This window comes from Sorghum bicolor, chromosome 9, assembly GCF_000003195.3.
Source record: "Sorghum bicolor cultivar BTx623 chromosome 9, Sorghum_bicolor_NCBIv3, whole genome shotgun sequence".
NCBI lineage: Eukaryota > Viridiplantae > Streptophyta > Magnoliopsida > Poales > Poaceae > Sorghum > Sorghum bicolor.
The window spans coordinates 3487391-3500083 of record NC_012878.2 but is presented as its reverse complement, the minus strand read 5'-3'; the positions used below and the strand labels follow the sequence as shown (position 1 = coordinate 3500083).

The window sequence follows — 12693 nt, the reverse complement described above, 5'->3', positions numbered from 1 at the left end:
CACATAACTCACCTGACCAAAGTACGACGCACGATGAGCAACTGGACGTCCCAAAAACATCTCAGCACGATGAGCAACTCACCGTCCCAGAAGCATCTCAAATGAGGTCTTTGGAGCTGGCCAATCGCTAATTGTTCAATACGAATGAGCTTCACGCAAGTGCTAAATGAGCTCTTTAGAGCTTGCCAATTGCTAATTGTTCGATCAACTTATGACTTACTTTAAACAGGGACAGAGAAATAATTAGCATTTCTCGAGTGACAACAAAGTGAAGCAATTGAACACACAAACATCAAGACCCAAATGCATCACTCGTCAGAATGGCGATAACAAAGTGATGGCACACACAAACATAAAAATCCAACACCAACACATCACTTGTCAAAAATCCAAAAGGATCATCGCTTACAATAGTCTCGAACTGGCATGCCAAACATAATGGTAAGCGGCTAAGTGCACCTCCATGTCTCCAACTCAGACCGGAATTCAAAGCAGGATACAACTACCAATGTCCCAAATAAGGAAACAGCAGGCAATCTAATAACAACCATCAAACTCCGGTGACATACACCAAGCTAATATTTGGAATCCCCAGACGTCTTGCACTACATCACACAGTAATTCATGACATGCTGGGGAAACATCAGTGCCTTCTCCTGGGTGGGGTCCTTGAACGAGCTCTTGGTGGTGACCTGACGAAAACACAAAGTACCAAATAAAGTCAAAGAACTGAGGGGAAATAGTAACAGTAGACCCCTTGTATATCTTATAATAATCAGAAGGAACAGGGGGCATCTATTAAGCAATTGTATTGAGGCAAGCCAAATAATATTACTCTACTTTAGAACCATAAGAAAACAGAGAAAGTTAACATGGCTCTTCTGAAAATGCCAGGCATTGGTAAGACACCTTAAGAGAAAAAATGTTTCAGGAAAACATAGTCAAAAGCAGCACCCATATGAAAACATGAACTGGAACCTCTAAGAACCAAGCAGGTAACCTACTTTACTGAAGGCAATACAATTGCACGGTGAATAATTGATTGATTAAGCCATGGAATACATGTACACATATATAGTCAAGAATTATCCAGGATTGGTTTTATAGAAGTAGTACCACCGTTGGATATACTTGCCTATGAAGATTAGAACCAACCTATATAAACCATAGACTCAAGTCCCAGGTGCAGCTAATAGACCCCGCCAATAAGGCCTAACTGGTATCTCTAACATTTACCACAGATTCTGGAAAGTCGGAAGCATGATACCTTTTGATAATGGATGTGGTCTAGAGCCGATTACCACAAGAACAAAAAGTGACAAGAAAAATTAAAGGTCAACAACTTTCACTGCAGTCAGTTTTAGTTTCTAATATCCTAAATCCTAATGTGTTCCAGTACTTGTATACCAGTTTCAACTGCATGTTGATTCAGTGCAGTTTTAACTAAAAAATATTAATCCATCAGTCTAGTCAAATTGGCTCGTCTGCTACACTAATGGCCAAGTAACAGGTGCAATTAGCTCTGACAATTTCTAAAACCTCCTTCCATCCCCAAATCAGGATCAGATCACATCAGATATTATTGAACACCAACAAATATTGAGCATTGTGAAACATGTACTGCCCAAATATTTGTGTCCAACAAACTAAGGCCTTGTTTACTTCCACCCAAAAACCCAAATTTTTTCAAGATTCTCCGTCACATCGAATCTTTAGACACATGCATGAAGTATTAAATGTAGACGAAAATAAAAACTAATTGCACTGTTTGGTCGAAATGTACGAGACAAATCTTTTGAGCCTAGTTAGTCCATGGCCTTGTTTAGTTCCAAAATTTTTTGCAAAATAGGAATAGTACCACTTTCGTTTGTATTTGACAAATATTATCCAATCATGTACTAACTAGATTCAAAAGATTCGTCTCGTCAATTCCGACCAAACTGTGCAATTAGTTTTTATTTTCGTCTATATTTAATACTTCATGCATGCGTCTAAAGATTTGATGAGATTTGATGTAACGGAGAATCTGAAAAATTTTGCAAAATTTGTTGGGAACTAAACAAGGCCCATGGTTGGACAATAATTACCACAAACAAACGAAAGTGCTACAGTGTCGCAAAAATTTTCTCCTCACCAACTAAACACGGCCTAACACAGCTAGCACCAAAAGGGGAAGGAATCCAACAAACTAACCAGCAGAAAGAAAACTAGTAGTGACCTAGCCCTGTTTTTTCGATACCAAAATTTCAGGGGAAAAATGAAGCAAATACCTTTTTCGAGTATTTCTGCGCTTAGCAGGGCCACTGCTAAATGCCCAATCAACACTCATTATTTGCTCATGAAGCTCAGCTCCATCCAATTCTTTTATTGCAGCCTGAGCTTCTTCAAACTTCTCGTATTCAATCAAAGCGTACCCCTGTACAGAGAAAGGGGCAAAAGTAAAAACCAATGCTTGAGAAAAGATAAAAAGCTTGGTATTTAAACAACAGATACCACATATAAAGACACTAAATTAGTCATTTGCAAGATCATCACATATATAAAGGAGCTTCCACCCTAAGTCGTTTGCTAATTACTATCAAAAGGGATGCTTTCAAGAACTATATGTTAAGAATTGTCAAATTCTAAAATGAGGAATATTGTGATGCAGGCAGCAAGCCAGCAAGCGAGCAAGCTAAAGAGTACTCAAGGAAAATAAAACAGACCTTGACAAATCCGGTACGACGGTCCAAATTCAAATGCAGGTTTTTGACCTGCCCAAATTCTTGGAAAGCATTTTGAAGGTCATCTTCTTGAGCTTCTTCATGAACTCCAGTGACCAACACAATCCATCCTTCAATTGCTGCAACAAGAGAACAAAATAAGCACATATGAACTCAAAGTGGAACTAATTATCATCGTAGAGAAGAACCTTCTACAGAAGTAAAAGAACTCTGCAGACTTCATTAAGTTATTGTTTTTTTGAAAAACAGTTTGATCATTTTTTTAATTTTACCTAGAGTACAAGCAGAGGAAATGTACATTTTATAAAGGCAGATCCAAGTATCCAACCAATCCCAGTTACAACTGGTGACAGATTTTTTTTAGAAGCTATTAAATTTTGTGATGTGGGCAAACCAAGGCATCAAATTAACATGAACTAAAAAGTTTCAAGATTTCATATTCCCAGTGATGCACTATTTAAAAAGTACATACAGGTAAAAGAGAGGTATAAAGTTCCAAATGAAAGGATGCAAGGGAAAGAACAAATCAAAATGCTAAGAAGCTCAGTTGTGCCTACAGGAACCAAAACTTCAGAATACAGAATCAAATAACGGTGTATAACAGTAGTCTCAGGTTGAAAATAACTCTCTTCGTATAGCTACAAAAAAAGTAAAAGAACTTTTCAGTTTATTATATCCTCAGCCCGTCACTAACAACTAACAAGCTGATTAACATTAATACCATCACAGTCTTCAGCTCACATCAAGAACCAACCTCAATGGTGTTAAAATAATAAAAAGAACTGATAACCAAAAGCCAGAAAGATAAATAGACCAACAACGCACAGTACCATGTGATGTGAGTAGAATGAACAATCATGCTCACAGAGGGAACTGAAATTTCCATTGGAAATAATATAAAAGTTCCCTAGACAAACCCTAGAGAAATCAGAGTAGTCCAGATTTGAAGTGGAAACTAATCCACTGTAGAACTAGCTGATCAATGTGAAATCCTTCGGATCTTTGAACCCCATTGGACATTGGCCTTGACTAAAATCAGTAAAATGATGAGGAAATAGAAAAAATCACTGCAGCAACCAGATCACCCAAAGCCCCAGTTCCACATCCACATTACATGCAAAAAAAATTGATCTTTTCCACATCACAACAAGTACAAGTACTGCTAACTCGGCCATGGAACTAACCGATGAATGCGAAATCTTTAGGTTCTTCGAACCCCTAAAATCCGCTCACATCACAAAGAAGGCAGCACACATACTTACATAGACACCTATAATAGAGTTGATATCAAATAATCCTCCTACTTGCCTCATCAGTACTATTATTGCCCAAAAAAACCTAATCGGTTCAAGCAAATCTTTGAGGAAAACAAGAAAGAAAGAGCAAGGGGAGACTGTACATTGGATGGGTCCCGGGCCGCCGAGCGAGTCGAGGTCGGCGCGTCCCCCCGCGCCAAAGCGGGAGTCGCGGTGCGCGGAGGAGTTAGGGTCCTCGCGGAAGCCGCGGCCCTTGGTCCTACGCGGCGCGTCGTCGCCCGCGATGGTGGAGCGGAGGCGGGAGGCAGGGGCGGGGGCCGGCGCTGGATCCGGCCCGGCGTCCTCGTCCATGAGGTCGTCGTCGTCGAGGTCGAAGTCGACCACCTCCACGTCGGCGTTCGTCACCGCCGCCATCGCTGCCGCCGCCGCGCCGCCGGGTTGGATCGGGTTGGGGGAGAGGAGGGGGCGGAGACGAGACCTACTACGGCTACGGGTTTGGGACTTTTGGGGGGCTCGCGAATCGCGATTCGCGAGTCGCCGAGCCGTGTGGATATGGAGTTTTTCAGAGGAACCCCTGAGGTATTGTTTTTATTATACTAGAGCTACACGCCTCTGACAGGTTTGTAGTATGGCCTCGTTTAGTTCCCAAAATATTTTGTAAAATTTTTTCCCGTCACATTGAATTCTACAGCACATATATGGAGTACTAAATATAAATAAAAAAATAACTAGTTACACAGTTTACTTATAATTTACGTGACGAATCTTTTAAACTAGACAATACTTGTCAAATCCAAACGTAAATACTACATTCCTATTTTGTAAATTTTTTGAAGTAAACAAGGTATAGTTCTTTTCCTATGCGGCGGTATAGTAGTACAGTTAAGGTAAGATACAACGTATCGGCCATATCGGTCAATTGACCCTGTGTCTGTGTTCGAATCTTGTTGGACGCATGTTTCATAAATCAGGGTCTTTTCTATTTTCTTTTTAGAAGCAATTCTATGCTAAATAATAATCACCTCGTGGAATTGGAGAACGAGAATCGGTTCTAAGTCATTCTTCTTGGAACATAAGGGTTTACTATTTCTAACTTGCAATGACAATTTAAGCTCTTTTTTTTATTTTTTTATAAAAAAAAACTTAGCATGTATCTACCATATTGTTTAATAGATATTTACAATATTTTTTCGCGGTTTTAAAGGCACAATGACATGAGTTCAGAGAACTCAAAGGTAATTTACCCAAAAGGCAAGCAACCCAATTGTGTGTCTTCCTTTGGTCCGGCCCAATTGTTGGACAACAGCGTCAAGCCTAAAGGTGAAACGGCCCATGATTAATTCTTCCATCTCTCGCGCTCCGGTGGGCGACTCACTTGCTCCTTGCCGTCCCCTCAAAGAAAGAAAAAAAAAGAAAAAAAAAATTGCGTACTCTCTCCGTCCCACAAATAATTGCATTTTTTACTTCTATGGGTCATGTTTGATATTTCGTCTTATTCAAAAAAATTTAATAAATATTATTTATTTTTTCATGACTTATTGTATTGTTAGATATATTTTTATAATGATTTGTTTATTTTATTATTTGCATAAAAAATTAAATAAGACGAATGGTCAAACATGAATCATAGCAGTCAAAAAAATATTTATTTGTGGTCGATGCACAGTAGTAATAGTAATAATCAATTGGTACAAACGGCGACACATGCCAGTTTTAGGGGAAATGAGATGTCATCATGGGTGATGGCCACCGTTGGCCAACTAGTACTGTACGACACACAAGAAAGCTCTCCCACCATGTGATACCTGGTATATATATGATGTATATGTGAGTATATAAAAAATATACATTTGTTCTCAGCTTAATTTGTTAAAAAGGGTAGAGCTTACATTAATACAATTCCTTGCACGAACACAGGCACGCTTAGATAATGTCTCTCACACACTGGACGGTTACACATTATTCCAAATCGAAGAGTAATAAGTACTCTACTTAGTGTAGACTAGTACATTACACGCGGAGATTAATTAGATACTACTTATATAGACTATAGCTATCTAGAATGTATATTTAATTTGGAAGAAAAGAAAAGATGCACCGACGCATTTGCTTACATATATGATGACTATATATAAATAAAAAAAAAACTTATTATGGAACACTCCAATTTGTTCAACTACTTTGCAGGCCCGGACGTATTCCGTATATATCATGAACTGAGATGGGTGGTGGATGCAAGCGCCACCGCTTGCGCCCACACCTTGAGCCGAGCCTTCACGTCCATCGGATCCGCTCCTCCTCCTCCTGCTCCTCCTGTAACAGGGTAGAAATTAATTAATTATAATTCAAGCATGCATCCCAATTTCTATATAGATTATTATTATTATTTTGAAAAAAGTAAATATAGGCAACGCAGTAATCGATGGCGAGTACTATATATATATATATATATAATATAACGATAACAATGCATAGCTATTTCTATATATCCAGCATCGTCATCAGATGGATCATGGATGAATCTCATGATGATGAGCATGCAGGCCAGGGTCCAGTCCAGGCGGATCGTGACACACACAGGGGATCGGATTAACTACTGGCCGGCCATGCATGGTGGCGATCTCGAGCGAGAGCGACGGCGTTGCGTGGTGGCGAGATCGCCGGCCAGACTCGCCGGACCGGTGCGGGAACGTGGTTTATGATGACAGACTAGCAGCTGGATGGCGACCCGACCGTCGTTGCTGCAGTGGATCGGAGTCGGAGAATATATTTATGCAAAATGGAGTGGTCGTCCCTGTCAACAGGGATGGATTTTAATTTGCCACCACGATGAAAAGGTCGTGTAGGTGGTTAAGCTAATTAAGCAGCCAAGATCCAAGGGAGATACTAGTAGCAATCTACTCGAGTAGTAGTCGACCTAATCCTTTCCTTAATTAATGGAGAGTCCGGCAGCCAGCAGTGCCCTTGCTGACCCGGCAGAGAGAACTCGTCCTCGTCGTCCGTCGTCCTGCTGCCATGCCATGCCCGCCATGCAAGGTACTACTATATATATACTAGAAGCTATTATTAAGGAGCTTTAGTGTGTTTATTCTTCTACCAAAGTACAAAAGGAAGCCATGTCACCAAACTCCATACTAATAAAATTTGTTTTGCTTCAGCGTTTTAACTTATGTCATACTGCTAATATGGCTCCTATTATATTAAGCATGTGACTGAATTATAATATGATTTCAGCAACCCTCATGTACCACCAACTAGTATACGTAAATTATTATTTTTGTTATTTGTCTTTGTATCACAACGTATCAATTTTTCGTTCTTGTCATACTATATATAGAAACAATTGTAGTAATTTGTTAATTGTCTTTGTGCCAACACAAACCATATTTTGTTAGGTTTGTAGTTTTTTGTCCAATATGTTTTTTTTATTCTCAGAACAAAAAAGTTGTAGATTATTTCAATAGAAATTGCAACGGACTAAGACTGCAATTTCAGTACAAAATATATGCAATAACCGTCGTCTAAAAGGAAGTTAAAATTTAGCAAATCCCTATATTAAGGCCCTAGGTTCATATAGATAGATAGCAGTTATCTGCTAATAATTATCTCTTATGTGGATCCAAACAGGGCTAGATAAGAGGCTAGCTAATTGTTACTTGAGCTTTAGATAACAACTATCCCACTAGTTGAACTAAAACAGATAATGAGCTATTAGCTAGCTAACTATATCATATAACAAATCCAAACAAATCCAAACAACAGGGCCTAAACAATACTCTGTACAAATATTAGTCTCATGCATGACCAACAACTTTCTCTGCCCGTTCGTCTTTAGTGCTTCCAAATAGCCACGCTAAAAGTATTATTGCTTATTCTTTTGCACCGATGTTCAAATAAACCATAGGTGATTACAAATTCTAAACTAGCACCCTTTAGCTCAAATGTATTCTACCTCTTCTATTTCTTTCTCTCCTCCTTGTACCTTCTTAGATACTATGTGCATATACATAAGGGACGTCAAGAATCGCCATTACTATTGTTGTTCTTGGATTTTAATATGAGGAAAACTGAGGAAAACTCCTTAAATTTGAAGTATCTAAGAATAGTATATATATATATATATATATATATATATATATATATATATATATATATATATATATATATATATATATATATATATAGTGATAATTCATTTCTAGCACGTTTCAGTTTCAGAATAAACGACCAATAGTACTGGTAGTACGTACCAGGAAGACTGGAGAGGGCGGAGGGTGAGTCGGCGCCGCTGCCGGGGGTGGCGGTGTGGGTGGGGCTGCTGCCGCCGGACAGCCCGTAGCACTGGATCTCGACGGTGCAGTCGGAGGGCAGCTCCAGCCCAAGGTCCCGGCACGCGCGGACCTCCTCCACGTCCATGGCCACCCCGCCGCCGCCCGACGCCATGGCCGGATGCTGCTGCTGGGAGTCGGACGACGACGACGCCCTCGGCGACGTCCCCACCACCACCACGACGGGGGTGTCCGCGTCGGGGGCGCCGCCGTTGCGCTGGTGCCAGCTCCGCTTCATCTCCCACGCCCGGTCCAGCCACGCCTCCCGCGCCGCGCGCTCCCGCCGCACCACGCTGAAGCTGCTCCGCCTCTGAAACTGCTGCTGCTGCTGCTGCTGATGCATCCCGCCGCCATGGAAGACACGCGCCCACTGCTCGTCGCTGTCGTCGTGCTCCTGCTTCTGCTGCTTCCTCGTGTCCTCGATCGCTAGCCACGCGTGCGGCGGCGGCAGCGCCCGCGCGCCGGCCGTGAACGAGCGCCTGAAGTGGGGCGCCGCCACCGCGTCCGCCTCGTGATGATGATGGCCGTTCCCTGCAGCTGGCCTGGCGCCGACGCCAACTCCACTGCCGCCTCCGCCGCCGATGTTCAAGACGCCCTGCTGGCGTCGTGCGGCGGCGTCGCCTCCTCCTCCTCCCTCGACGGCCAGGCGAGACACCCGCTTGCTCACCTCCCTCGCCACCACGGCGGCGCGGCCAACAAGGTCGTCAAGCTGCTGCTGCTGCTGCTGCTCATCCTCCTCGCCATCGTCGACGATGAGGCTGGCCCGTTGTTGCTCTGTCGTAGCGCTCGCCATGCCTGACCTGACCACCTACCAGATAGTCAGACTAGCTAGCTAGATGGCTCGTTCGGCTTGGATCGCGAGAGAGAAATGGTGCAGGTGAGAATAGTAGCTGGTGGAGAGCGAGCGATCAGTGGTGTGGTTGGGTGGGAAGTGTAGGCTGGTGAGGCAGGGGCTATATATACCTGGCTCGATCCGGCGGCCTCCGGCAGTGGAGGGTGAGGTGACCGGCGATGGCGACGGCCGGGGGAACCGGTGGCGCGACACATGGACTGGACGTGGACGGCGGCTAAATGGAGACGGAGATAGATTAGCTGCTGCCTGCAGATAGGTTTAATTTGTGCGTGTCGCTCTCGCTCTCTGCATGGCATTGGTATGGTATGGCATGGTGGTGGCATGGCAGGCATGGCAAGGAGTGTATCAACAGTGCCCTGTTCAATCAGGCGTATGTACGTACGTGCACGTCTCCTGTCACCAGCAGGGCGTAATGAATTCAGGATGCATGACCCGCCCCGCTAATTCAGGAATCAGGAGTATATATATATATAGTCGTAGTATATACACCTTTTAGGATATATATATATATATATATATAGGTGTTGTTTCCTATTATTATGCTTATATACCTGCTGCAGTGTTGATGAGTGTTGACAAAACATGCATGCATGGATGGGATTTGTGACATATACTTGTGGATGGTCATCTCAATCCCTCAGATGTTCTTCAAGAGGCTAGCAGGGGAAAGCAATTGGTTGGTCAATGCCGTCGTCAACTGGTAATACAAACGTTTTAATGACGCATTGCAAATCCTATCTACAAAACTAATAAAACCAGTTTTACATGTACTAGTTGGTGCAGTGAATGGTGGATCGATGAGCAAACACTACAGGAATTCGCGGGTTTGCCGACAGCTGAAAGCTGTCGGCGAAGCCCCTTTTACAGTCGGCAAAGAGTTTGCCGACAGGATTTCCCTATTCCTGTCGGCAAACCCCTGTCGGAAAAAATCCTGTCGGCAAACAGGACTTTGCCGACAGCAATTAGGGCGCTGTCGGCGTCCTTTCGCCGACAGCCACGTGGTCTGTCGGCGAAGTGAACGGCATCGCCGACAGCCAGGGCTGTTGGCAAAGCCAGGTTTGCCGACAGCCAGGGCTGTTGGCAAAGTCAGGGTTTGCCGACAGCCAGGCCAAGATAGCTGTCGGCACAGTCCAATTTTTTGCCGACAGCCAGGTAAACAGGGCTGTCGGCAAAGTCCCTACCAAGGCTGTCGGCAAACATCTGCTGTCGGCAAAAAATACACAGCTTTGCCGACAGTTATGGTCAAAGCTGTCGGCAAAGCTGGGATTTTTTTTTTGCTGTTTCATTGCATTCGAATCACATTTATAGCATATATATACCACAGATCACGTTTATAATAACAATATAGCATATAAACCGCATTTCATCATCGGATTCGATCTCAACATGAATCCACACATGAACATCATCAAATCCATCGATACATGTCCGAAATACACATAACGTCGCGTAACAAGTGCATACATGTCCAACATACATGTCCAACAAGTCCTACAAGTCCAACATGAGGGCAAAAGGGTCTAACATGCGTCCTAGTCGAGAAGATGGAGGCAAAGGTACTTTGCTCGTCACCGAGTACCCCCCACAGGTCCTCCTCCTACAAAAGGAGAGAAAAATATTAGTATCCACTCAAAAATTCGGCAGCACCTCCCCTGCACGGGGAGGTTCCAAGACCTGCAAAAAACATGGCACGAAGGCCAACAACGACCACGGCACGAAGGCCGACAACCATCGCGGCACGAAGGCCAACAAGTAGTTAAGGGAGGCAAACGTACCTAGCTCGTGGCGCCGTCCCCAGGGGTCCCATCGCCCCACGAACCCCACCCTGCCTGTGGTGGTGCCTGAGTCCACCCTGACGGCGCGGCGTCGTAGCGCCATAGTCCTGCGCTAGGCCCCTGCTGCGTCTGCGCCCCCGGCCACGAGGAGTAGCCCTGCGACTGTGGAGGAGGAGGCCCCCACGTGAACGGCTGCGTGGGGTAGGTCGGGTAGGTCGGGTACCCTGGCCAGCCTTGCTGTGTAGGGCTGGCACCCAGTGGAGGGCTGGGAGTCGGGTTCGAACCCGCCGACGGAGCCTGCACAAAGGACAAGTGAGGTAATTAGTAATGTACCTGCAGGATGGCCGCACAAGCTAAAGCAAGTGAGGCAATTAGTATTATACTCACCGGACGCTGAACAGGAGCAGGCACTGGGACTGGTGGTGGAGCAAAGAGCGAGGGAGGAAGATTCTGCTGGTGCTGGGTCCGGAGGAAGCTCGCCAGGTCCGCCATCTGACGCTGGTGGTGCTCCGTCAGTGCCGCCAGGTGCGCCTGGTGGGCCGCCTCCACCGCCGCCAGCCGCGCCTTGTGGGCCAAGTCCTAGGCCGCCTGGTTGGCCTCCAGCTCCTCCATCCTAGCCTGCAATATTACACCCGCACATGGTTGATGGTATGTGAAGCGAAGGTGGATCGTGTGTGAACGACGAATGGAACCACACTTACATTGCAACTTGCTCAAAAGACACACAACTCCACATGTGATCACAAGTGAGATGTGCGGAGATGTCTGGGTTTTGAGCATGTTACGCCGCAACTTGCTCCAAACTTTTTCAATTTTTTTTCATAGCCTTCACATGCGATAACACGACACCCCGTCAAGTTTCGTGATTTTTCAACTTCGTTTAGATTTTATATAATTAAAAAACACATTTGCCACTCCTGGATGGTCGTGTTACGTGTACAAGGACTTGAAACTTTTGGTGAGCTTTGGTACACGGCCTTAAAACACATTCCCCACCATGAATATCATATTTCCAAGGCCAAAGTTTCATTATTTCATGTACCTGCAATTCAAATTTGAAAAATGCGGGAAAATTCAAGTGAAGGAAAAAAATTAACGAAATATAGGTAAATATTTCCAAAAAGGCTCAAATTCAAACATGTGATTGTAAACAATGTATCTAGGCAACAAAAAAATTTTGAAGTCACAATTCAAAAAAAAAAATTATTTGCCGACAGCATCGAGTGGCTGTCGGCAAAGAGCGTAGTTTGCCGACAGCCAACAGTGGCTGTGTAACACCCGAAAATTGATTTGGAATTAATAGGATTTAATTTGATTTATTTGAATATTTTGTGAGCATTTAAATTAGTAAAGAAATAAATTTTATTGAAATTAAAATTCATTATAAGCTTAGAAACTTGTTTATGCATTCATGCCGAAGAATATTTTATTTGTATTGTTTGCCTCTGGCTTGAATTTATTTGCATTCACAATTTTATTTGGAAAAGGAAGGAATAAAAAAAAAAAGAGAAAAGGCTCCAGCCCGACACCCCGCAGGCCGCAGCCCACCTAGCCTGCCTGGCTAGCCCACCCCACCAAGCTCTGCTCGGCCCAGCTTGCGGCCCAGGGCGCGTAGGCGTGCTCTCTCCCCTCTCTTTGTTTGGCTGACGAGCGGGCCCTGCTTCCTCTTTCGCTGACAAGCCGACCCCGCAACACAGAACCCTGTTCTTCTTCCCCACGTATCCGACCGGGACTCTTTCCCCTCCAACGCCGAGCCGA

The 12693-nt window shown here is 44.1% G+C and overlaps 2 protein-coding genes and 1 long non-coding RNA gene across 4 annotated transcripts; all 3 read right to left on the bottom strand.

Annotated features, from left to right (window-relative positions):
* On the bottom strand, positions 278-4531 carry LOC8071298 (uncharacterized RNA-binding protein C23A1.09). The gene is made up of 4 exons (XM_002439204.2): positions 4123-4531; positions 2706-2842; positions 2271-2416; positions 278-692 (listed from the first exon to the last, which is right to left on the bottom strand). Exons 1-4 carry the CDS (start codon positions 4391-4393, stop codon positions 644-646), a joined length of 603 nt encoding a protein of 200 aa, XP_002439249.1. The 5' UTR covers positions 4394-4531; the 3' UTR covers positions 278-643.
* LOC8071297 lies at positions 5802-9417 on the bottom strand. 2 transcript variants are annotated; one of them, XM_021446918.1, is made up of 2 exons: positions 8230-9417; positions 5802-6283 (listed from the first exon to the last, which is right to left on the bottom strand). In XM_021446918.1, exons 1-2 carry the CDS (start codon positions 9098-9100, stop codon positions 6189-6191), a joined length of 966 nt encoding a protein of 321 aa, XP_021302593.1. In that variant the 5' UTR covers positions 9101-9417; the 3' UTR covers positions 5802-6188. The 2 variants fall into 2 exon arrangements, with proteins under 2 accessions (XP_021302593.1, XP_002439248.1); XM_002439203.2 differs by having other exon boundaries at positions 5802-6292; positions 8230-9405.
* On the bottom strand, positions 10475-11387 carry LOC110430504. Its single transcript, XR_002447842.1, has 3 exons — positions 11323-11387; positions 10936-11232; positions 10475-10754 (listed from the first exon to the last, which is right to left on the bottom strand). It is a non-coding gene; the product is annotated as an uncharacterized LOC110430504 (long non-coding RNA).